General features: G+C 38.4%; 1 protein-coding gene across 1 annotated transcript; it reads right to left on the minus strand.

Annotated features, from left to right (window-relative positions):
* Positions 1–26,795, minus strand: AK88_02820 (uncharacterized protein; the record flags this gene model as incomplete). The annotated part of the gene is made up of 4 exons (XM_012480443.1): positions 1–7,611; positions 7,928–25,671; positions 25,850–26,519; positions 26,682–26,795. The coding sequence occupies 4 exons, from the start codon at positions 26,793–26,795 to the stop codon at positions 1–3; spliced, it is 26,139 nt and encodes an 8,712-aa protein (XP_012335866.1).
* Between the last annotated feature and the right edge of the window lie 195 nt (positions 26,796–26,990).

Consider the following 26,990-nt stretch of genomic DNA (forward strand, 5'->3'; position numbering starts at 1 on the left):
CTACGCACCCTTGTCGTGTCTGGTCGTCTTCTTCATGAAGCTCTTGCCCCTTCTCATCGCGGCTACGGTGTTATGCACCTTCTCTGTTTCAAAATCCGCACGCTCCTGAACCCTGGAGAATCGCTCAAAGTCGCCGATGAGCGTGTTGGCAAATCCTTCCGTAATGGACGCAAAAAGGTTCAGCAGGCCAAAAATTGGTGCAAATATGCACCTGAGAATACACCCTATTGTGATGCACACAGTTTTTAGAGTGCTGTTTCCTTTGTTCAGAGATATCTTCGGGTCATTGAATAACGAAACCCAAGGTCTGTAAAATGTATCTAGCAGCAACCCATCCAATCCGAGAATTATAGAATCTAAGATGCTTGGTGGTCGTGGCCTTGATCCTCCCATTATTTTATGACACACATTTAACATATGACTTAAAGTTTGAAATAAGCCTCCAACGGTGTTAACAACAAGTATAATAATTCCGCACTTAAATCCGGACATGAATCCATCGAAGAAATTCGAACTGGTTTTAACTCCCCTAACCGTTTCTTTAAATAGAGCAGTGATTCCTTTTATGAACCCTTTAATAAATGCAAAGGGATTGGATAACCATGCGCTGGGTAAAGACTGTCTCAAGAGTTGTCTGAAGTAAGAAACTTTTAACGACTGGATTAAGCCATCCCATGTACAGACGATATAATTCCTCTTTTGCGAAATCAAATGTATTTTCATGGAGGGAGTATCGACGGGTAGTGCATCCACAATGTGTAGTATTCTCCTTGAAATCCTATGTTCTGAAGTCCTTATAGAGGCTATAATTTCAATTGGGTTAATTTTGAATTCCCTAATATATACAGGTTTGCTCTTATTGTCCATCCATCTCGGATTTGGGTGTAAAAATAGGTGAGAAGAAAATGCATTCATAAAAATTTTCTGATTTCTAAAGTACTGAATCTTTATTGGCAACACACGCTCATCATTCATGTTATTAATATCGTAGTAAGTATTGTTGATCAAATTATGCACCTTCTTGTACTTATAGTAACCTACTAACATTTTGCATATTTTTTTATGTACATTCCTGCTGTTCTTATTTTTGCTGCACATATTTGTTGATATGGAGCTGTTGGTGGAGTCCTCAGAACAAATCTTCTCAGTGATGTTATTAATGTTGATTATTCTATTCTGTGTTATCATTCTAATTTGTGGGGAGCTAAAATAATATGAATAAGCATTTGGTTTAATTTCCGCTTCACTTTCCTTCGCGTATTTATGTTCATAGTTACGTATGTTCTTGTATTTACTTTCATTTTTATTCGCAGAATTTAGGATGATGTTATTATTCACAATTTGGTTGTTTTTCAGGATGAAGTCATTCTCCGTTGTTCTCCTCATATAATCATCCATGTATATCATTTTGAGAAAGTTGGCGTCGGAAAATATTTTCAGCGTTGTGTTAATGGCATTTCTAGCCGTTTCTGATGTCGCAATGAGTGGTGGTAATGATTTGTCTTCCCGTTCGTACAGCAATAACAGCTGCTTTTCCTTTTCTATAATTTCTATTAATTGCTCAATGACCAATAATTCGATGTTTGCATTTATCGGGGAGATCTTAATCATTATGCTTTGATATATCGGGGCCTGCTTAAACGAGTCCACACAGTACTGCTTCACATGAATATATAAAAATGTGTCTTCATTCTCTTCAATGTTGGTATTTTTCAGGATGACGGGGATGTCCCCTTTTACAAAGTGGTCTATATGAATCTGCTCGATCACGAAAATGGAGTCTACATAACTGTTGAGAAAAACGTACTGCACGTATTCTTCCACTTCTTTCCTTTTTAAAATGTTGATGGGCGTGAACATGTTATTTATGTCATAGTTTATAATTTCCTTGGGGTATATATGGCCACTGTATTTTAAATTTGACAAGTGAATAGCAATTATCACGTCTTGTCTATGAATCCATGTGACGGTTAATCTGGGGATGTTAATTTGGTATATCACAGGAACGATTGGAAAATTGAAATATACAAAATTCATTTTTTTATAATCCAACATATATTTCCTATTCGCATTTTTATTTGATAATAAAATTTTCTTCCTCCTACTTATGGCAATTAGCCTATGAATTTTACTGAAATTTTTGGTGCTCACAATTTCCCTTGCTAGGCTATACTTTTCTGTAATCACAATAGCTCTGCTGCCATTATCTCTTATAATCAAAAAGGAGTATAACTTTTTGTTGACCAAGTTATGTCCTAGGAACATGTTATCCTTTTCAATTTTCTGTCTTCTCTTCCAATCTTCTTCCTTTTCTCCATCCCCGCTAAAAATGCGGTTCTCCTTTTCTACCTCTGCACAACTATCCTTAGTTTGTAATTCCGCCAAAACGACATTCCCCCCGTCACTTCTATGCAGGTGTGTATTTTGTGCATTTCTTCGACTTGTTATAAAGTATACGTCCTCCCCATTTTTGTGGCTATTTCTCCTACCCTTAAATTTCTTCTCCGATGAAAGTTTATTCTCCCCATACACTCTATAAGGCAACATAACTACATTGTCAATGAAGGAGTTGATAGTATTGATGCACCAAGAGCTTTTCTGTACGCCTACAATTTTCAGGGCAATTTTAGACGACTCAATTTCGTTATTGTTCCTAAGCGTGTAGTAAATGGAGCTGTATGGATAAATCATTTTTACGGGAAAATCTCCATTCTTTGTGCTTCTCCTCAAATATGTATCGTAGTTATTGTTCATATACTTCTTTGTGTACTTATTCACATCCGTTGCATACGCTATGATAAATTTTGTGGCGTTGATAATTTCGAATTGGGGTCTAACCGGTAAACTCAAAATGTAAAAATAGCCATTGTATGTGTAGGGCAATTGTTGCTTGTCTCCAAAAATGCCACTGCATACATTTACTTCTACCAATAAATTGTTTGTGTTATTTATCTGCGATTTATTTATGTTGAATAATTCGATTTGGAAGTTGGATGGGACATTTTTCGGGATTAGGGAAAATGGCTGCGAGCTGTATTCCTCACTGGAGTCCTTTATCTTTATGTAACTCCTGTGGTAATGAAAAGCTGTGATTTCTCCACTTCTAATATACGTCTCATTTTTATTTGTCGCTCCTTCATCATTTGCGTTTTTACTATTCGCACCATATGGTTGCTCTGTCTGGTTTACCTCCCCTGTTGGTCCTTCACCATTATCATAATTTCCACAGCTTCTATTCACAATCAGGTTGCTGCTACCGTCGATATGGCCTACATGTTCGTTAAAGCTGTTATCGTTTATGTTGGACGTTTTTCTATCACTTCCCCTTGCCGTAGTTCTCTCCATTTTGGTATCCTCAATTCGGATGGCTTCCATATCTATATCTGCCGTTTGGTCCTTGCTTACATCAAATTTGCAATTTTCCGTCCCCCTCGACACATCACCCACGTTACTTGCGAACACGTCTTTTTCCATCGTGTCGTTTCTCAAAGATTTAATATTGTGCACACTTTTGCTAACGCTGAGGGCATCTAATGGGAGCATTTCCTTATAAGCGTTGTTTAAATCTGAGTGAAGTGCTGCATTATGGATTGCAAAAATGCTGTCTGACTTTCTAACCGAATCGGTAGCTATTTTTACGTCAAATGGAAGCCTATTTATGAATATGTAGCTATTGACAAAGGTAACAATTTTGGATTTACTAAATGGCTCCTCAGCATATCTGACGCAGACTCCTAAAGACAGGAATCCTCCTTCGTAATAATCTTTTTCCTTCATTTTCGACTTTCTGTGTTGTCTCTTACTTATGGAGATACGCCTCAGTGAAATTCTTCTTTTCACGTGCGGTTCGTGGTTCACGTGGTCTCCAAGTTCCTCCCCAGCATCTACCTGAACATCGTTCCTGTTCAATCCAGAATGCAGGTTCCTTTCCATGAAGGATACCCTGGTACGGGAGCCACCTTCATTTTCTCCTCGCCAAGAAGACTTCCCTTTGCTTGCGATTTTGTTATAATTGTTGCTCTCTGAGGAACTGCCATCCAAATTGTACTTTGCAGAGGATAACCTTGCATTCTTTTCGTGGCTAACCGATCCAGTGATTACCTTCCCCTTGTGTCTACTATCGATGGAGCTGAAAAAAGGGGTCATTCTGAACCGCTTTTTCTGGTACATGTTTTCCCCCCCTTTCCTGAGTTTTGAATTGCTCTTTTCGCTCACATTGTCTTGCTCATTTTCGAGCTCATTCTTATTTGAGGCTTTTTTTTTCTTTTTTTTTCTGTTCTTTATTAGACGGAACTTCAAAATGTCGTGCTTGTTCTTCTTGCTCTTGTTCTCACGGAGCGGATCATCCTCTTCGTCTACGCCCGCTTCATCTTCCTCCTCCGCTTCGTCCACTTCTTCCCCGTGCTCTATTTCCTCCTTTTCCGTTTCGATCTGATCATTCGCGTTATCGTCGGAAATGTCTTCGTCAAATTCGGAGCACTTGCTTGTTTCTTCCTTTTCCTTGAACAAATGGAAAATGCTAAAACTTACCTGCGAGGCGAGGAAACCTCCTGTGGATTTTTCATTTTCTGAAGAGGAGGAATCGTGTGTGCCTTTTTCCCCCTGGGACGACAAATCCTTCTTTTTCTTCTTTTTCCCTTTTCTAAAATATTTCTGTCCCAACTTATCAAGCGAGTACAAACTTTTGATGAAAAATTTGTTGCTTCCTTTTCCCCTCCTGGAGTAGCTGAAGTTGGTCCTCTTCATGTTTTTCCTCTTCTTACTTTTTTTTTTCAACTTGCTATCATTATCATGCTCATCGTAGTAACTGCTATCGACGGAGTCCTCATTTCCATCGTTGTCATAGGGTTCTCTCCTCTCACCCAGATGTTCAGAATATTCTTCTTCCTCTCGCTCGGCATTTATTTTGTCTCTTTTTACACGCTTATGAAATAATCCAAATTTTCTAATTTTTTTAAAATTGCTAATGGAGCCTGAAGATTTCTGACTCAATTTTTTTCTTCTCTTAAATAGGGTTTTATTACTCATGAGCATTTTTTTGAATGCATTTTTATAAGACTTGTGTGTTTTTGACTTTTTGGTAGTTTCGCTCTTTGCCTTCTCATTTCGATCTGCTGATATTTCAGAGAACTTGGAGTTACAATAATATAAATCATCCTTGTTCTGGGGCAGATAATCTGTGTCATTTAAAATTTCTGAACAGGTTATTTTGTCTGTCTTTTGTGAGGGATTCTGTGGGGTGCCTTCACCTAGTTCGTTTTGTTTGTCTTCCTTGTTTGTCTCATTTGTGAGATCTTTTCCGGAACCCAGAGCGTGCGAGTCATTCGTGTTGTGCGCATTTTTCCTCTCTCCTTCGGTGTCTTGTTTATCAACCTCGAAATCATGATCATTAATTATATTATCATCTTTGTTCTGCACTACTCTTAATTTGAATTCTCTTGTTGATTTCAGCATATCTGCGTCATCCCCAGAAGTGTGCTCTTCTTCGTCCGCAACGGCAGGCGCGTTCATTACGTTGCTGTTTTTCCTTCTCCTCTCTTCATATTTTTCCCAAAATCGTACCTTTGGCTTTCTGTTGATTTTTCTATATATCAAATTTATCAGCGGTCTTATCATATTAGTCCTCGTGCAGTCAATCCTACCACTGACATTACTACACAGAATTAAATTATTTTCACAATCATGCTTGTAAGACTTAATTCTCACACTTTTGGCTTCCTCCTCAGTCATGTATAAACGGCTATTGGGAGGCAACAACTTGTTATTTACGTAGATGCACACATTTGTGGTGTTTTCAAAAAAGAAGGGAAAATAGAAATCGATTTTTCTCCTAGACACATCAGCAGAAACAGTAATGTTTTTAAAAATGTGCAAATTATCATACACCTTCCTATTCATTTGACTTATTTTATTTTCGAAATAAATATATTTCAATTCTTCATAGGAGAACATATTTCCAATTAGACCAAACTTGTGATTCAGCACCTTGGTTGACGTAATCGTGTCAGTGTTTGGCATATAAATGTGAAAAAAACCTTCCGTTGCGTACAAAAAATTGTACTTGAAATTATTCCTGCTCTGGTAATTATTCTCCTCATTTCCGCCAAAACTGTGCATATTGCTTACATTATTTCTGAACAAAGTATCGTACATGCTGTTTTTTCTATTGGCGTTGGGACTATTAAAACCGGCGTTTTCACCATTCCTGTCATTGTTTTGAAATACCTTCATCATTTCTTCGTACATAAATCGACTGTCTTTGGTCACGTTGGACGCTCCTCTATTTCTGTACTGCCAGTAGTTCACGTTTTTTGCGTGCTCCTCCTTGATGTTGCAGGCACTTCCTCCATTGTTGCTGTTGTGGTTGCTGTGTAGGTTCTTTTCATCATTCGCGCGGAGGTTCGCGGCTGCGCTCGCAGCATTCACACCGCTGTTTTCACCCGCGCTGCTTCCCTGGTCGCCCTTCTTCATCGCGCTGTTCATATTTGCGCCGTAGAATGCCTCATTCCACTCGGGCAGCTTAACATCCTTAAAATCGTAGTAGTCCTTAATTTCATTGGCGTAGTCATATATGAAATTCATCTTCTCTATTTGCAGGCCATGGTAAAACACCTTCATGTAAAAGGCCTGTGTGCAGATGGGCAAGCACCAATAATGATGTGGAGGCACCATGGCGAACATTTCTTGCTTCTTCAAAATTTTTGTAATATCATCATTCATTTCATAGTTACGCTTGTGTAGAATTTTATCCTCTACCTGATTTTCCTGCTTATTTTTACTGATACTGAACAGTCCTTTTTTCTTCTTCATTCTAATAATGACTGTGATGGGGTTCGGTAGGTTATTCTTTATCGTAACCATGGGTTCTATGACAACGGTATAATTGTAGGAAGTGTCTTTTATATGTTGAGTTGGTACATCCTTCACTTTTACGAAGCAGTGAAACATTATCAAGCCTTGAAAAATTATTTCACATGGGGATATGTCCAATTTCTTCTGGTAAATGTTATTGTTATTAACGGTATATTTATTTAGTAGTTTGTAAAGAATATTAAATGGAACAGCTTCGATGTCCAAATTCTCTTCTCCTTCTTTATTGCTTTTTCTCAAATTTTTCATGTTATATTTTTTTTCTTTTTTTCTGAGTATTTTAATGTATGGTAAACTACAATCATACAACCAGAACAGAGGAATGGCTCTCTTGCTGAAGGGCAGTATGTTTATATAATCTCCTTTTTTCGATCCTTCCTTGTTCTTCTTTTTTTCTACATGTGTTGTGAATTTTTTATTATGATAATGATGGTGAATGTGATGATCATGCTGCTGATCGTGCTGGTAGTGATAATTTTTTAGACTGCCTTTGGTCTTATTTTTATGCTTTTCATTTTTTATTTCTGCATCCAAGGTTTCCCACGCAGAATAGTGCCCGTTGGATTTTCTATTCTTCTTTAGCTTCCACTTGAAATTTACACGCGGAAAATATTTCGATTTGCCTTCCTTGTATATTCTGAAATGCAGCCCCGAGTTGTTTTCTATTTGTATGCAGGTACCTATGGAGAGGCACCACTTGTTTCTTATAATTTCGGGCTCGACCAGTAAGTTGTGCTTTACCTGCAAAGTGTGGTGAAAATGAGAACCATGTTGTTAAGAAGTGGAATGAATTGCCACGTTGCGGGAACAGTGATGAAAAGACACCGCGCATCTGTATCATTGGTAGGAGAAAAGATCCCCTTCGAGATGTCTCCTCTTAGCTCCTTCCGCCACACAGCAGCAATGGTCAGGTTGCATGGGAGGGGTACAATTTTGCTAGTTCTTTTGGGAAGTCTCTCTGGGGAGCGCATTAGAGCTTAAGAATAGGGAAAAAGGTTGTTCGCTCTTTTGCGCTCCGTCTCGTTTGTCTTCACCCGCTGATATACTCTCCACTTACGTTCGGAACCTTATACGCGCGCGAGTACAAATCATCGGTGTATAGCACGCCGATGTAAATCCAGGATGGCTTCTTCTTTATTATGTTGATGATTTTATTGTCATTCCCCTGCTCCTTGTACAGGAAGGGCATTCGGTAAGTGAACTGATGCAGGATGTCATACACACTCTGCGTGTTGTCATAGAGGAGGTGCTTCTCATGCTTGGCCACTGAGTTATGCAGGTTCCTTCTCTTAAAACCAATTGTGCAAATATCCCTGAAAACGCTATTCAAGTCGTGTTCATTGGTTATAATGAAATCTTCGGAATTCCTTTTCATTTCGTATAATTCAGAATTCAACTTTTTCTTCTCCTTTTTCTTGTTAATACAAAAGTAAAGACACTCGCACGGAAACTGGTGGTATTCGTTCTTGTCTAAAATGTTCAGCTTCCATGTGTAGTTGTTATTCTTCGTCCTGGTTTTGTAAAAAATTATAATTTCTGAGTGGAGGTCATTGTAAATCTCAATGTTGGAGTTTTTCACGTCATTGAGGTCTTTCTTAAAATTTAAATTTGAGTATAAATATTTGTACAGGTACAGGAAGGATGTGGTGATGTTCAAGTTAATACTTGTGGTGTACAAGTGGACACGCAAAATAGGAAAATATTTAAACTTCTCATTTATTAAAAGCGTAAAGGTGATGGGGTTGATTATATTGTCCTGAATGTTGTACATATTGTCATACGTTTTTAAGCCTACTTTAAAAGTCAAATGCATTTTAATACAGTTTTTTTTTTTTTTCTTCTTCTCCTTTTTATTTCCCCACTGGAATTTGTACAGTTCGTCCTGAATGGCGGATTCTTGAGCGGACAAATCATACCATAAACTGTCCATAAACAAATTATTTTTCACTCTTTTCTTCATTTCGCTCTTTTCTGTAATAGCGTAGATATCTTCAAATTTAATTTTCTCCACTGTATCGTTCAGGTAAAAACCAACATGCTCATTCGTCTTGTGAAAGAAAAAATGATATTGATAGAGACAGGTAAACATGTAATAATTCAAGTCGTACAAATTTAGCGTTAATATATTTTCCTTGTTTAACTGGTGTATTTTGAGGCACACATTGTTTACACGGATTTTTATCCTTATCTTTATTCCCTTCTTGTGAAACATGTACGATTTGTTTTTCCTTATTTTTATTTCTTTGCCTTCTTCTGAGCTGAGCGCATCGAATTTGGTCATTATATTTTCTTCCATTCTGTTGTCCACCTCGTATATATCGTTCAGTTCGGAGGTCATTTCTCGGCTGATTTGATTCCCTACGTGTGTATGCATCGCTTCGTTCCCTTGTCCCATTTCGTAAGAGGCGCTGTTCTGGCGCTGTAATAGACCATATTCCTCCGAGAGTGACGAAATGTGCTGCTTCCGTTTGAATATTCGCTTCAAATTTTCCTTCTTCCTATTTGTCACGGGAGCGCATCTTTCATATCTGTACTTGTAAGGCTGGTACAAATACAGCAGGGCAGAAATAATGAAACATGATAAATTCTTTTTGTTCACTTCGTTCTCCTTGAGCATTTCCTCCTTCTTAATATTCTCGTTTATCTCCTGCTGTAGGGCCAGGTTCTCGTTCATGATGGGGCTACTTCCACTTTTGGGTAGCATAGACATGTCCTTCTCATGCGGGGACAACACCCCACTCTTATTGTAACTGATCCAATGTGTAAACTCTTTACTCATCCTTCCTCCAACATTACACGCATCCACATTGCCAATCTTGTTGGTGAAGTAAGTAAAATATTTGTAGTCGAAATATTTCTGTATATTACATAGATAATCGGGAAATGTATTATATTTAGAAAAAACGAACAAGTAGTAAAATAAGTTGGTGATATATTTATTGCTATATGTGTATAGACAATTTAGTAGCTTTAGAAAGACAAGTCCATGACATATAATATTCTTTTCGTCGTTAATATTTCTGATTATGGAAAATAGCTGACTGTACAGGTAATAGAGATTCTCTCGGTACTGTTCTATCTTCACATAGGTTTCCTTCAACGTATGAATAATTTCAGTGTACGTTGTATTTCTCTCTTCCAGGTCGATAAAATTCTGCATTTTTGCATAATAATTCATCATTTTTTTGTATATATTAAAATTTTGAATGAGGAAATATTTACGAACAGTGTATATGGTTGTGATATCATTGTTGATGTAATTTTCATCTTCCTCCATGTCGCGAACAAGTATCGTCTTTTCCCTAATCAGGTTATATACATCTCCTCCTTGCTCCTCATTTTGGGGGAAAGTTTTCTCGTTTCTCTCTTTATCAGTCTCCCCAATTAGTTCATTCATGTCATTAAAGGAGATGCATTTATTTTTGCCCTGTGACTTATCTTTCATTAAGATGCCTTCCTGTGTTTCCTCTGCTATGCCACATTTGCTCTTAGCATTTGGTGCGGTAGCCACTGAGGGGTGTCCATCCATTCCGTTATTCCTTTGCGAGGTTGTCCCAGTTGGGAGTATGTCATATGAGTCTTCCTGCCCATAAGAACCCTTAAGACTGTTAGGTGTGTACTCATCACATGAGTCAGTTGATTCCTTGGCACATTTTTCTCCATACAAACTCCTATACGATGTGTTCATCCGCTTCCTTACCTTCAAACTGTTGTGTAGAGTATTTTTGTCCGGAACCTTGAGCTTATTCATGCTACTTAAGTATACCCCATTTATTTTTAATTTTTCGTTCGATTTTTCAGTACACGTTTTGTCCTTGTGAAGAAATGGAAGCACATAAATATTCTTCACAAAGGAAGAATAAGTTCTGTAAAACCCTGTGTAGTATATATTGTAATTAAAATTGGTCTGTAGTTTATACATCTCCTTTATATTGTCTATGGTTAAATTTATGAGCAGTTCGTGGCAACTTACGTTAAAGGATCTTTTCCCTCTTATCGAATTTGCTAATACATACACACTGTTGATGCTGAGCAGCCAGTCATTTTCATCCTTAATGTTTGGCATAAATATATTATTGTTATGATTCAAAAAAATGTTAAACTTGTCTTTGTAAATAATTTTGTTCTTATTTTTCAATATAAACATTTTACTGTGTCTCGCAAATGCCTTCTTCTCCTCTTTGTGCTTTCGCGACTGGTTGCCGTCAAATTTCGACATGTTGCATTTGGACATATGCTCGGTGTTGTTGTGACGCCTTTTTTTCGCGTGCTCAGAGTACTCCGCCTCGTGCGTAGACGTGAAAGTTATGCTTTTCCTTGACGGATTGAATGGCTCGTTCTCTGTCTTGCAAGATAGATCATCGGTAATGCCTCCATTGATTAGGTATTTGTCTGCTTGCTTTTCCACACTGCTTGCTCCATCATTGGACTCTTCTTCTCCACTGCGGATGTCTGTTCTGTGGGTCAGATCACCAGGTTCAGCGTGATGATGGCTTCGCCTATGGCCCCTCCTCGTCCCACTTCTGATCATCCTCCTGGCCATCTTCACATCCTTCATCTCGTTGTAGTATATATTATAAAAGTTGGTGTTATCATAAAAAGCATATTCCATTTCGCTGCTGGACATTTTGTCGTTTCGATTGAGCAGTTTTTTCATGTACGCATAATTCCTATCGTTGTTAGAAGCGTCATGTGGATTATTTAAATCGAAAAATCCCGATTCGTATACAGATGCCCTGAAGTTGTTGCCGCTCCTGTACAATTTGAACTGATCATAAATATCATTAAAGTTGAAACACTTCCCTAACATGATGTTTACCTTATTTACTTCTATCTTAAACTTTGAGTAGTCCAATTTCTCCTGTTCCTTGTAATATGTGTCTACACTAAAAATGATAGAGAGACATATATTCCTATTGTTGTCTCTTATATTTTTCCTTTTTTGTTTTTTCTTCTCCCACTTGTGGTATTGATTCCATTTTTTTATTTTTTGTTTTGCCATTGTGTTAAAGAGGTCCTTCTCCCCAACATATCTATCTCCATAAATGTACATGTTACTATTTGACTTGCCTAAAAAGTGTGACAACGCTTTGTCTTTAACGTAGCTGTATTCACTTAGGGAGGAAGAGTCCACCAACATTTGGGAATCCGGCGTATTTCCCACGTTCAATTTGACCACATTTTTTCTCATCTCCTTTTCCTTAACATTATTCTTTTTCGTTCCCATGACTGCTGGAACATTTTCGTTAAAATCTTCTAAATCATTTTTGGAGGTCCTCCTTTTCGCCAGGTAAAAAATCTGCTTGTTGATTTTCCTATTCATAAATGTGTTGAAATAATTTTTGGATTTTTCCAGAATGTTCAGAATGTTTACGTTACTACCAGAGTTGGTAGAACTAGCAGATTTGATGCTCAAGTTTTGGTCTTCCTCCACTTGCTCATATGGGTTATCTTCTCCATAGCTGTTCGATTCACTTATTATACTTTTGCCGGATCCTCTGTTACCTCTCATTTGTTTTTCCCCCGTTGCTGATTTATGATTGTCCAGAGAGGACGACTCCAAAAAGTTTTTTTTTTTTTTTTTCTGTTTTTTCAGAAATGAGCTGACTCGTACATTTGTCTTCTTCTCATCTTGCACATTGAACAGGTCTTCCTGGATAACCCAGGTTTCGAACAGGTTCACCTTCATCTTTAAGGAAATGCATTTATTTCGAAAGCAATGTACATTGTCGAAAGAAGTTATCTGGTTGTTTGCTGAGCTGACCTCGGATCTGTCCTTTCCTTTATGCAGCACTGAGTTATACTCCGTGGAGAATAACTCATTCGACGTGTTCGAGATGATGTCTCTTTTTTTGTCATCGTCCTGATTCTTATTTCCCAACCCATGGGAGGATAACCTTCGGGTAAAAAGTTTTCTTATGGTAGTTTTTAATTTTGTAGAAAAGCCTTTAACTTCTTGAGCATTCTCCTTGATATCTTTCTTTTTCTTGTATTCCGCCGCTCCGTCATTGTTCATCTTATCATACGTAATTGACCCGGATTTTACAATAGCTTTTTGATTTGCCGCGCTGCCTAAGCTACTACCAGGAATGATCTCTTCATGTTCGTTCTTTATAGAAGCAGTGTTCACATTATCATGCATATTGTACTTTTCCATCTTGAAGTGATTAACAGGGAATGGTTCCTTTTTCCCCTTCCTTTCCTTCTCACCAGGACGATATGAAAGTTCCTTCCAACCTAGAAGCGAGTTTACTTTGGGTTCATATGATGGGTTCTTCTCCTTATATGCATTGCTTTCCTCCTCTTGCTTATTATACCTGATGTATTTTTTCAACTTGCTCTGTCTTTTTTTTTTCTTTTCCATTATTCTAGAGGTAGAAACTTTGAGTTGTTCCCTTTGCATATATTTCTTGCGCACATGCATGAACTTTTTTTTCGATTTTATATTTTCGCAAATCTTGTTCGCCTTTACCAGTGTGTGGTGCTTAATGCGTCTGATAGGATAAACGTAGTTGGGTCTCAGACTCAATACCTCCTCAGTGGACACGAAATTCAGGACGGTTTTATACTTGGTGTAGAAATATAAGAAGAACAGCAAATTGTTATTTATAAACGCTAGAAAGTAGTAATTCTTGTCATGTAATTCTTTCAACGAGCTGTGCTCTTTCGTTTGGTATTCGAATTTATTCATAATTAGGTACTTATAATTTATTTTATTTTTGTGGGAAATCATTTTTTCTATCAGCATATTTATATTGCTAATGTCCGAAGCGTGTTCGCTTTTGCTTTGTCCTCTCTGGTCTGTTATGTTCGCATGTCTACTTCGTTTCTGTTCTTCCTGCCTGCGGTCTAGACTATTCAGACTGTTGTTGTCGCTTCGGTTTGGGTCCTCAAAACTGTGGGACTTCTCAAAGTGGGGTCTCTCCAAATCCACCATGTTGGATGCACTTGCGAACGATGCATTCCATTTGTTTCTATTATTGCTGCTGTTCCGTGAAGACATGCTCATGAGGCTATCATTCTGTGGCTTCCCACTTTTATAAGTGTCAACGTAGTTTTTCAGAAGATTGTTATATAGCAGGAGCCCCTTCTGAAAATTATCCACATTCATGCACGAAGACACGTGCGACACGGTAGAAAAAGATATCTCTGGGTAGACGGAATATACGTACAGGAATGAAAATGTGCTGATGGACAGTTCGGTGAAGTAGTTAACTAAATCCATGATTGTCCTGTTGTGCAAAGTAAGCCTTGTATTTTTCAAATCCAAAACAAAGTCGATATTCTTTATGCCCTCATTTGCTATGACACAAACCTGATTATTATATAGTTCTTGGTGCATTTTTTGTAACACCATTTTTCTCCTCAAATTTCCTTTGAGTAAATCTCTATTCAGGTGTAGGTGATTAAACGTGCGAATGATTTTGTTGCATAGGTGTAGGTACCTCCTCTCTGCATTATTCCCAAGGAATAATCTAAATTGAGAAATGTTGTTGCATACATTTATTTGGTTATAGTCGTATATAATAAATTTGTTCAAATATAAGTAAAATTTAAATCCTTTTTTAAACTGGGGTAAATAGAAAATCAAATTTTCTACACTAACGAACCACTTATTATTCTCAACGATGCTGTTTAGGATTATATTTTTCTTCTTCTGCTTGGATGTCATATTGTTATATATCTTCTTAATGTACTTATAAAATTTATTTTTCACTTTTTTTTTGTTTACTCTTCGCTCATTTTTCGAATCGTCATCCATGTGGTATCCACTGTGGGTCCAAAAATTGTGGAAGCTTACGGATTTTCCATTCTCATAATCATTAAATTGGCCCACATACTTTCTTAGCGAGATGGAATGCTTTGTGTATATACTGTCAGAGAAGCTGTTGCTCTCTCTCTTGTGTCTTCTTTTTATTTGTAAAGCGGGCTCTTTTATTTTTTCCCCCTTCGATAGATGAAACGGTTCACAGGTCGATCTGTGTCTTCTACCTTCGTGCACTTCTTCACGCATTTGTGGGACTGTCTTTGCGAGGTTTGAGTCATACGACAGGATGGAGTTGATCGACGTGGACTGGGCAGAGCTCACCGGAGAAGTTACCGCGGATGTGCCTGCGGATGTCCACGCTGATACCGGCACTGAAGTGGGTTCGGAGGAGCACAAAGACGACGCAGTTGGCGGAGTGGGCATAAATGATGCCCCTTCTTCTGCCTCATCATTACTCGCGAACCGCCCGAATTTATGCACCTCATTGTTCTTTTTTATCATATAATCGTAGAGAACATTTTTGGTGCTTCCAATCAAGCTGTCCTTGTTGAGGGAGCTGTAAGTATTTTGTTTGTCATTACACCTTGAGATCTGTTTGTACATGTTAAGTTGGCTATTACTATCACTTTTCCGTCTCCTGCCTTTTCTATGTTTTTTTCTTTTTCCTGCCTTTGTGGTATCGTCCGTGTCATCCAGATCCATTTCTTGGAGCATATTCATTATGTCTTGCTTCCCATCCTTCATTACGTTCCTCACCCTTTTTATCTTAAGGCTTGAGAACTTCATTCTGTACTTGTACAAAATGATACTCAACACGTCATTCACATTTTCTTGCTTGACAAAATTGTTCAGTATAACTGTACAATACAGCTGTATAGAAATTCTCTTAACTTTATTAGCATTAATAGAAACTATGTAGAATGAGTTGTCATTATAATAATTTGTAAGTCTATTGAAGATGAGATTATTAATAGTGCTCGAAAAATGTTTGGTTTCCATCGACTCAAGATTTGAAAAGTCGTTGGAGTGATTCGCTTTTGTTCTCCTGATTCGTTCATACTTCTCCTTTGACATGTATACATACTGGCTATTGTAAAAGGGGTGCACATGATCCACTAGAAAATATTTACTTTCATAAATGTAGGAGCAGTCAAGCACATTAACGTCTATGTTTTTTATGTCCACATTAATTATGACTTTATTATTTTTTAATTTTTCATTAATTTTGTTCGTAAGGTTGTTAAGGGAATTCATCAGACGGAACAACTTTAGCGTCTTCGGCGGGCTAAAGGTTAACAGCTCTTCGGGTGTTTTCCCCTCCTCTGCAACTTGCCTCGAATTTTCCTCATCATGGATGGTAGAACATTCGGTGGCATCTACCCCTTCAAGATTCTTCTCCATATGTCCTCTTTTTAAACGAACCTTTTGTAGCCTTCCCGGACCCTTCTCATGCTCGTACGAATTGACCGCACATTCACTTCCTGCATTCTCCAAATGTTCACTCCACCCAACTGTCTGCTTGTAGTACTGCTGCATTTCCTTATGCTTATGAATGATATAATCCTTGGTTTCCTTTATATCGTATGCAATTAAATTTTTGTTTAAATTATTGACTACGTAAAAGTTGCATGTTGAAATGAAGTATGGATCGAGGTTAATACTAGAAGCGTGCAAGTGAATGTAAAAATTGAAGCACTTCTGGGTCTTCTTATTACTTTTCTTCCCATGCTTCTTCAAGCTTCTCTTTGAAAGTCTATTCCTATTGTTCGTGTCCTGATCGTAACATTCTACCTCCTTTAGAGAGACATAAAGGTGGTTTGCCTTCCAAGAGCTGCATTTTAAAAAGTCTCTCTTATATATTAAGTAATTATGGAAGCTGTTAACATGGTTTTCGCTAAGACGGGTGCATTTGCTTGGTGGACCTGTTACGTTCTCATCATTTTCGAACAAATCACTCGCGTCGTCATGATAAAATGTTTTTCCTTGTTCCGCCCCACATGCGTCTGTTATGTCATTCAAGGGATGAGTAAAAGTGGCACTTTCCTTTCCCTTGCTTCTTTTTTGTAATGTTTCCTCATTATTCATACTGTGGTACTTGTTCACATTGAAGTGTTTATCATTCGCCCCAAACATGAGTGCTTTGTTTTTCTTTTCCCTTTTCCCTTTCTTCGCAGGATTATCAGTGTTGCGCCCTTTGGCCTTCTTCAAGCTTCCTTTCGTATCTGCCTTGTGCCTCTCCTTCTCATCATTTGTATTTACCTCTAAAAGTTCTTTGTCCATTTCTTGCACCCCTGAAGCTCTTTTCTCCAACATGTTCCCATCTAATTGTTCATTCCTCACCATGTTTGTACTTTTCCCATGCGGCTCATCTCCACCGTTGGCATGTGATACCCCTCCCTTTTTACACAACCTCGGTAGATAATGCACACTTTCGTAGTATTTGGTTAGTAGCAGAAATTTGTATACATTTCTGTAAGACGCTGAAATGTGCTTATAAAATATGGGCACATAGCAACAAACAATATTTCCAGCGGCGCAATCGGGACTACCTTTACCATTCAGACACATACATCTAGACACCCTCGACTGGATCCTGTTTATATTATACAAATGATGAACATTAAATTTGTTGAACCATTCCAAACTATATACGTGGTTAATGTATTCTACAAACTTTAAGTCCTTCTCCACAACATAGTTATTGTTTCTCACGTTGTCATAATTCATGGCCTTCAAATTAGCATACATGTCGAAACGGTTTTGTAGAAAAGAGGGATTATAAAAGTCATTTTCATTCCTATTCGCTTGAAAATAATTTAAACCGTTAGCATGCTTATAATTATACACCAGGGGTTGTAAGTACTTTTGCTTCCCTCGTTTAAATCGTCTCAAATAGATGCAGCTGAATAGGTTTATATTATACACAGATAGCTTACACCTGGAGAGCTTCCACAAGGCTGTTTTTTTGGTGTCTCCTTCTAATTGTGGATATTCTTCTTTTTTTCTTTTTTGGTTTCCTAATTTGTATTCGCCCCGTTCATTATTTATGGGGACACTGTGAAACAAGTGCCTACATTTCGATTGGTTGCCTCTCGTTTTGTTCTTTTCCTTTTTGCAACTTCCCATGTATTGTTCATCCCCAACGTGGTAGCAACTGTCTTGTTGGGAAATGCTCACAAAGTTATCACTGCTTTGGTCGGCAAATTTTAAGACGTCCTCCCCTTGACCCTTTGCGTCTTTTCCTTCCACCCCAGAGATGCACTCCCTCTTCTGTCCATTCACGCTGCTCAAGTCGTAGGATGCATTGTTCGTACCATCTTCTGTATGCATAACTCCCAACGTGCTGCTATTCCATCGAGCGGCCTTTTTGTGTAGAAACGCGGGGGACTTGAAACTGAACAGGCTCAGCGATCGCTTGGTGCTGTTGTCGTTCTTCAGTATAGATTTCCAGGTGCCGTTATTATTTCCCATAATGTTGACAACAGAATTTAGGTGCTTCAAAATGTTCTTTGCGTGCGACACTTTATTCATGCTGCCACTGTGGGCACTACTCCCCTGAATAGCGGTAATAGGTTCACCTTGCCTAGTTTGCATAATTTCGCTTCCCCCTGGTTGCGCAAGGTCATGTTGCTTATAATTAAACAGAAACCTCATGTAAGAACGCTGCTTTCTGATTTTCCTTTCACTAGATATGGATTCCTCTTGGTTCATTCCACCACTAATGTTGAAAGAGTTATTCCTCTCGCCGTCATGCTTCTCCATTTTATCATGAGTGTTGCAGTCGCTGGTCCTTTCGGGCGATGAATCCTTCCCACTCCTTATAACCCCTTTTATCACCTTTAGATCATAGATCAAATCGGAGTTGTTGGCGTGTTTCCTACTCATCCTGTGTGACATTCGTTTGTTTACAGACAGGCTACTGTTCATACGCCTTGCTATTATGCAGCTGTCCGTGAGGGAGTTTTCCCCGCTACAGTTTGTGTACTGGGATTTGTCACTCAACCTGTCGTAATATTTCTTGGCAAAATTCTTGCAGCTGCTGTGTGAGCTCCTATGTGTGCTTCCATTTGCCTTCCATTTCTCTGCAGCATGAGTTTCGTCCCGGCCACAATAGGGTTGTTCTTCGGGTAAATAATTCAACATTGCCTTGTCGTACCTTTGTAGAGTATTTTTGTCCTGTAAATAATTTTTATTATTATTTTTTTTTTTTTTTTCTTCCTCAATTTTACACAAAAAATTAGCATTCACTTTGACATCAACAATTGTTAAATGCGAAATGACATAGTTGCAATTCTTCATAAGGATAATATAAAGAAAGGGAAAGAAAGCATTTATGGACTTTTTCTTATTTTGTGTACATCTATACTCCAGTTTAAATAGAAAATTTAAATTTAAATTGTATAGATCTTTGTTCATTATTCCAATATGGTCAAAATTTTCTCCGTCCTTCTTCTTGTCCTCTTTGCAATAGTTGGAACAGCTATCAATAAAATTCATATAATCATTCATGTAGGCGTGCACTTTGTTATTCTTCTTGTAGATATACTTGAAGCGGTGGTAGTTAATAAGATAGCATATGTTGACATTCTCGGAACACACAAATAGGTTAATCTCTGCACTGTTTTGAGACTTTTCTTCTTCCTCTTCCCCCTTGTGTGTGTTCCTCGTAGAGGTTGGCGCTTCCCCCTGTTGCTGTGCAAATGCGTGACATACTTTTTTGTTCCTCCTTAGGATATTTTCAGTAACATTATGCCTTTCTCTGTTGCTGCGTCTTCGCTTGCAATTGTGCTCAGCCAATATGTTCTTCGATAATGTATTGATTCTATTTTTCTCATTGTCCACATGGACAATATTTTGACTCACTTCCTCCTTTTGATTGTCACTTCCTACCTCTAAATTTTCGTACATCGCATTGATTACACTCGGAGGAGTATCATAATTGTTCTGTAACTCGTCATGATAGGCACTGTTCAAAGATTGATCGTTTGCCAATCCCTCAGACGTTGTATTCAGGGTGTTATCTCCATTTATGAGCCGCACTTCATGAATCTCCTTGCTGTGATCAGATTGTGGGGGGTCCTCCTTTGCAAACGTGATGCCTGAACAAATGACATCTCGCTTCGTGTCTGATTTTACAACACTGAGATCACTCTTTGTCCAATTTCGTGGGTTACCATTTTCGTGGGAAGTTATATTTTCTTGCGAGTTAAGATTTGGGGAGAGTCCGTGAAGGTTGCCACTCGTGTCGTCGAACCTTCTTTTCGATACGAGTCCTCCACACGTATCATCCACGGCAATTTTTCTCTTTACCTTCCCCGACTTGGTGACCTTTTCGTGGTAGTACAAATCATTGTACAGACCTTTGCTCACAGAATTGTTATCAATATTGCTCCCATTTTCGACTACGCTTCCCCCTTTGACACCACAAAGGGGGTTGCCCTCACATTGTTCATTCTGATGGAGCGCGTTCCTTTGGATGTTCCTTTGTGTCCCATGTTCATTCTCGGATAAATCGTAATAAAAAGTGTTATTGGTTAAATTGATGATATCCTCATTTAGCTCATCCATATGTTTCCTTTTTTGATCTAAAATATTATAGCTAATGTCATTGTCTGCATACGTCTCGTCTACAAAACTGTCGTTGCTTGATGTACGCAGCGTGTCCAGCACTTCATGGCTACTTAGCCATTTCTCGAGGGATACAACAACCATGTCGTCGCCCTTTTCCTTTTTCCTCTTCACAGGTCCATGCTCCACATGATTTGACTGGCTGCCTCTATTCCGCAACGTGTTCCCGTACCTGCAGAGCAGAATGTTCACTTTTTCTTTCTCCTGGATGTACGCCAAAAAGTAATTTATCACAACACTATTTAGCAAAACGAATAAGGTGGAGCTGCAAAACAGGTTGAAATTGTTGAGAGACAGTTTTACAGTTTTTTTGTTGGTCTCTTTGTTTATGTGCATATCTAGATGCAGCTGCGGCTTGGGATTTTTCACTTTACTATCATAATCGATAAAGAGCTTAAATTTTTTTCTTGCCAAAATGCATACATACTGATTAAAGAGTTCGCTGTTTTTTTTTTTTTTGAGACTGGACTTGGAAACACTCAATATATTACTTATCGAGTCGGTTAAGATGACATATTTTTTACACGTATTCTTTCGCACGCCGGCAACTTTTTCTTCATCAAATATATTGTCCGCTTTTTCACTGATCTCCTTTGGGAGGATACCTTTCTGGGCCTTTCTCGAAACGGTGAGGATGTAGAAAAAGTATAGCGTGTTCATTCTCAAGGATACATTTAGATAGCTAGCCATATGAGTCAACTCACTCATAAAGTCATTGCACACAATTTTGAATATACCTTCATTTTTGTTACAAATAGCAATACTTGTTTTGCTTATTAGGAAGAAAAAAATGAATGTTTTTTTTTTCTGGGGTTTGTCTTCCCCCTCTACTTCTGTCCCATTCAGGTTGTCCACCTGTGATATGTCCACATTGGATATACATTTATCAATAAAAATTTCATCCCCCATTATTGTTTCTCTATCGCCTAGTACCTCATCAAAATTAAACAGGTTTCTAAGATTCATGTATTTGCAGTGTTCGTCGTTGTACCTCTTGGATGGCTTCAACAAATCTATGTCCTTATACTGTTCCTTCTCATCTTGCATGAATAATTTTTCCTCCTTGTTGTTGGCCTCATTTGGCTCATCCTTCCCTTTCCATGCATCTTGATTACTTCCTTCAATGTCATTGTAGTACGAATTACGTTCTGTCTCCAAATTGATGTAATTAGAATCGTTGCACAAATCAGACTTCTCGTCATATTCAGAGTTGCTCATCAGGGTGTCCTCATTACAGGTGTGATAATCCAATTCCAGAGATTTGGAAGTGGCAGTCAGGTTCGTATATCTGTCCTTCCTCTTTGTGTAGTAATTTTGAACAATATCGTTATTGCTGCTGAAGGAGTGTAGCATGTCCGAACTGTGACTAATGAACATGCTCCTGTTATCGTGTGTCTTAAAATTTTGGAGACCCTCTTTTTTGTTACCGACGTATGAACCCTCTTTACCCTGTTGTGTGACTCTCTTTCTCAAAATCATGTAAAATATTTTTTCAAAGTCTTCTTTATTGTACACAGTTTTTTCATTGTCTAAAATTTTGACGACCAATTTTTTTATATACTTCTCGTAATTCTTGTTAACCGTAAACTCGTTATCCTTATTCTCGGGAGTGTCACCACCATTCGTGTGGTTTTCCCTTACCATATGGTTTGTCTTTAAATACCTGTTTAACATATTGTAGAGCAACACATTCGTCACATCAATCTTGGTCAAGTGCATGGTGTTTTCATTGTTACACACGAGGAACAGCCTGATATTCGTTATTTTGCTGACTCTTCGTTTTATCAACTCGAGGTGCTCTAAAGGCAGTACATGTTTGTGTATTCCAATGAGGGATACACAGATTTCGTTCAAGCTGCAATTTAGGAGATGCACCGTAAAGGACACCACGTTGTCGTTTTTTTTCAGCTTCACCGATTTTATGCTAAGGAGCGCTTCTCTGTTTTTCTTATTTGGGGACACCATGGGAGATTTCCCCGTACGGTTGTCACTTTTGCTGATGATACTGCAACTAGTGATGCTTCCAATTGGGCCATTTGTTACCATATCTGCGGAGCCGCAATTTTCCATGGACGGAGTGGCTACCTGGCCTAGGCGGCCTTCTTCCAAATGCATTTCGCCCCACAATCCTTCCGCAGAATCCCCGCGATCACCCGCATAGTCGCTACTCTTCACATTCGCAAAGCAAGTGTGAAAAATGTGGTCCACGTCCACGCTCCTTGCGCTGAGATAAACCAACGAATCAATCTTGTCAACGAATACGAACATATTTCTCACATGACCAAAAACTCCAATTGATAACAAATTTCGATTCTTTACCTTGTTCCTATTGTTATTATACTGAATATACCCCCTTAAAAAACTATAGTATCTGCTTTTAATCGAGTACAGGAAATTTCTCTTCCTCAGATAGGAAAAGGTGTTGTTCACTTTTGTGTGATAGACATTCGAGTGAGAAACAAAGAGATTGTTAAAAATAATGTTATGTATGTTGGTTATGTCACTTTCTTGCATTCTTACAAAATGATCTAGACTTCTACTTCTGTGGAGGTTATTCCTTCTACCTCTTCCCAGTTCATCTCCGTCATGGTCCTCCTCCGACTCTTCGCAAGTGCTGGAGGTGGTCCCACTAGTACTATCGTGGTTGCTTTGCCCTCGGTGATTATTACTATTCGTAACACCCCCGTTTGTGGTGGTCCTTACGACGCAGTTATTGCTCTCAATGGTCTTATTATCATTATGCAATTCTTTTCCTACCATTATCATTTCAGTGTGGTTTTCATGCACCACAGTTTTAAACGGATCGAGAAGAAGATCATGCTCGATGAACTTTTCTTGACAACACGAGTTTTCCCGGGCGTTGCTCTTTCGTCTCGTCTTATTAAGGAAGCTTCTCAAATTAAGCACTTCGTTTTGTACGTACGAAGAGTGAAAAAAGTAGAACTTCAAATCATCCATGCGAACACGCAAAATTTTCTTCCTTGTTACCTTTTTACATAAAAATAGGCAAATACATTCGATAACATCCTTATCGATGTAATTATCATATTTCAGGAACAGCTCAAGACAGATGTTGTTCGTGGGGATGAAGTTCACAAGTGGTAATAAATTATTAGCATTAATTACGTACTTGCACATGGTTACGTCAATTTCGCTTACATTGTTGGCGTAATCATGAATAGTAATGATTAGGCAATTTGGGACTAGGACAACTTGGTTATTAATTATTCTATCAAAATTCTTGTCGTCAATAGGTTCGGCATTCTGTTTTTCAATATTGTCTAGGGTTTCTTTTTTCTTCTTACCTAGTATAAACTTCCAGAATGTATTTCGATTGTTTTTCATATAAGGATCGCTGTTGTTATTTCCCTTACCTTCTTCATGCTCATTTTTGATATGTTCATTTTCAAGACTTTGTAGATTTTCGACTTGGATTTTGTCTCCTTCTTCTTTCCCTTCATGATGGTTTTCACCAAAATATCCTCTCCCAAATAGCTTGCACATATTGTAGTCTTTAAAGCTGTTCATGCAAAGGATGTCATCTTGGTCGCTCGCTGTATTGCTACAGTTGTACAAATTTCCATTCACACTTTCGCGTTGCGCCCTGAGACTATTTTCATCACCACTCCGATCTGCTTGCGTTAGGCTGTTTCTCTTGGCGCTGTTACTGTCTTTTAATGCTTCCTTGGTAACACAACCACTCTCATTCGGAGGGTCCCTACTTGCATTATTCCCCTGATGCGCTACTCCATTTGCTGCGTAATAATCTGTGCCATCTGCGGCTACCCCCTTTTGTGTTCCCCCCTGTCTCATTAGACCACTTATCATATTCCCTGAATTGTTCTCTATAATTCCTACCTCCTTGGAATGCATGCCCTCGAGCAAGTCAACACAGTCGTCCTCCATATTCGGGTGCCCCCAATGGTAAAAGCCTGCATTGTTTCCATTCGGCTCATGACACAAGCAAGCATTTTTCATGGGTAATTTCTCTACATAGTGAATGCAGTACTTTTTCTTATTCATAACAAATTTTTTATTTTTCTTAAAGAGCACAAAAAGGGAATGCATGTCGACGTTGTGCAAATAAGTGCTCATCTTCTTCTTTATGATCGATAGTTTTTCCTGCTTAAAGAGGAAGGAACAAGCTACTGTATAGGATAGGAGGCACTTATTACCCTTTACACTAGAATTACTGAAGTGACTAAATTTTATGGGGATGTAGTTGAAATTAAAGTTTGGAATGACCAAATTAAATAGCATTTCGTGAGAAAACCATTTGTCTAACTTTTCCAAATTTTCATTGATAATGGACGTGGTTGGCCCTTTCTGGTTTTTAATAAAATTATAGAGTAACTTTTTCCACTCTTTTCTCTTCAAATGGTCGTTGTTAAAATATTCCTTGCTGTATATGCACTCATCGGAGAGAATTCTCAACTTGGTTAGCAAGTGAATAGGACATGAAGCTTCAAACGTTTCCAGAAAATGTTCAGACCCCTCGTCATAAACGTAATTCTTCTCATTTCGCAATTTTCTGAATTCACAATATCTTATGCAATGTTCTATACTCGGCATGATGTTAAAAATTATGTTGCATCCCGCTTTGTATACGAACCAAAATTCTATATACCTCACGAAATTGAAAAAGGAGTCTAATGCTGAGGTGGTGAAAAAGACGTCTAAACTTTCAAACGCAGAAATGTCACTAAAGACAGGGGGGTAGTCATTCTGGAAGCTTCGTTCCATTATTTTATCGTAGTTTCTCAATTCGGAGTTAGAAAGATCATTATGGGGTTCGTGCCCGTTTGGATTATTGGAAATAAAAAACGAATCATTGTTTGCGTCTGCAAGGTTACTATTGCCATAGTTATAACAATAGCAGGATCCCTTCACATGTTCCTCTTCTTCCTCTATTTTTACACTATGGTAAATATCATCTTCGACGTTATCTTCGATGTGCTTCACAAAGGAGAGTTCCACATTCTTGAAACACTTTAAATCATTTTTCAGTTCGCTCAGTGCCTTGACGTCATACTTCTTAAAAACGACGTGCATGTCTAATCCTTCTTTCGCAGTTATTCTGAACCCTAAGTCATGCTTTGGAATTTCAAAGTTGTAATTACTTTTTCCTTTTTTTTTATTTTCTTGCTTACTCTCTGATTCGTTTGGAGAGACCTTTTTGCCAAATCGCCCCGTGCGCATTTTCCTTCGCACTTTTTTTTTTAAGTTCCCTTCTTTTATCCTTTCATCGATGTCGTAGTCACTGAAGGAACGAAACTCTTTTGCCAATCCATGGTTATTTAAGGAGCTCCTTCTTTTGGCCCTCCTCCAGCTGTACCTCTTGCCTCGGTACACAGAACTCCCACTCTCGCTGAACAGATTCTCTATGGCCGTCAGGAAGTATTCCTCTGCAGGGTGGGGCCATCAAGGTGTGTAAGCGTGAGCACATGTAGGTGAAAGCGGATTGTCTCCACAGAGGGAACAAGATTTCCTCAGTTGACACCGCTACATACTTCACTCATTCGTGTTATTTTATTTTTGTTTATTTATTTTTTTTTTTCAAGATCCCTATGGGGTGGAACTTACCCTTTCCGTCGTCGCTTCCCCCTTTCGACTTCGCTGCACCCTGGGCAACCTTCTCACTGTTATGAAGCAAATCAGGCTTCTTTTTCTTGATCTGCTTCTTGTACTTTATCTTCTTTTTGTATTCCTTGTAAATAATATGAAATTCAATCATCCTTATCCATATGTTAATTAGGAAGTTCTTCTTGATATTTTTTTTCTCTTCCTCCGTGAGCTTAACATTGTACTTGTTCAGTTCGTCTATCTTAAAATTATTTATAAAAAATTCAAAGGTAAAAGGATTTTTATGAATATAATTATCGAAAAATACGATTTTGACATTCTCCACTAGTATTCTTAGTGAGTTGACTAGTTTGACTGGCAGTGCTTTTAAAAAACTTTCTTCTTTTTTTTCCTTGGACATATTAATGCTGTCCCATTTTTGCAGTTTCGTTCTTTTCGTCTTGTACTGGTGATTCAAATATTTGTTCGTGTCCCACAAACTTGGGTAGGAAAACTTCATCACCAGGAACAGGTCATTGGCGTAAATATTTATGGGACTTATATTATTTGAAAAAATGGATGACCACAAAAATTTTATACGCAAATTTTTTATGTTCGAGTAAACTATTTCGAAGGGTAGCTCCATAAGTTCGAATAGTTTTTCCGGGAATGGGACGTTCTTCAGCAGGATCTGCACAGGGTGTAGGTGTGTGGTTGTGTCGTTGTATGCTCGTACATTTGTGCGGTGTGGATGGATGGAAAATTTACGATAAAGGACAGATGTGGCTAACAGCTCATTCATGTGCGCATGTCACGACATCGAGCAATGCTGCCGCATCATATGTGTGCCTACTTCCGGGGAGGTCACAGAATTGATCGTCAAATTTTGTATGGCGTCCCATTCTCCCAAGTACTCTTGTCCGAACAGTTTGATAAATTGATTTATTATATTCTTTATCATATTCATTGTAGCGACATTAACGTTAAGGAATCATGAGCCAGGGGGCGCAAAAGGAAAAAAAAAAAAGAAGCAAACCGGCAAACGGGAGCACAAACACATAAGCAAATAAACAAGCAAACCGTAGACCGTCGCAGAACTCCCTCCAACTTCGCACATCACAAATGTGCGCAAAAGTAAGGTGCCGTAAGGGAAAAAAAAAAA

This window comes from Plasmodium fragile (genome assembly GCF_000956335.1).
Source record: "Plasmodium fragile strain nilgiri unplaced genomic scaffold supercont1.29, whole genome shotgun sequence".
NCBI classification, from domain to species: Eukaryota; Apicomplexa; class Aconoidasida; order Haemosporida; family Plasmodiidae; genus Plasmodium; species Plasmodium fragile.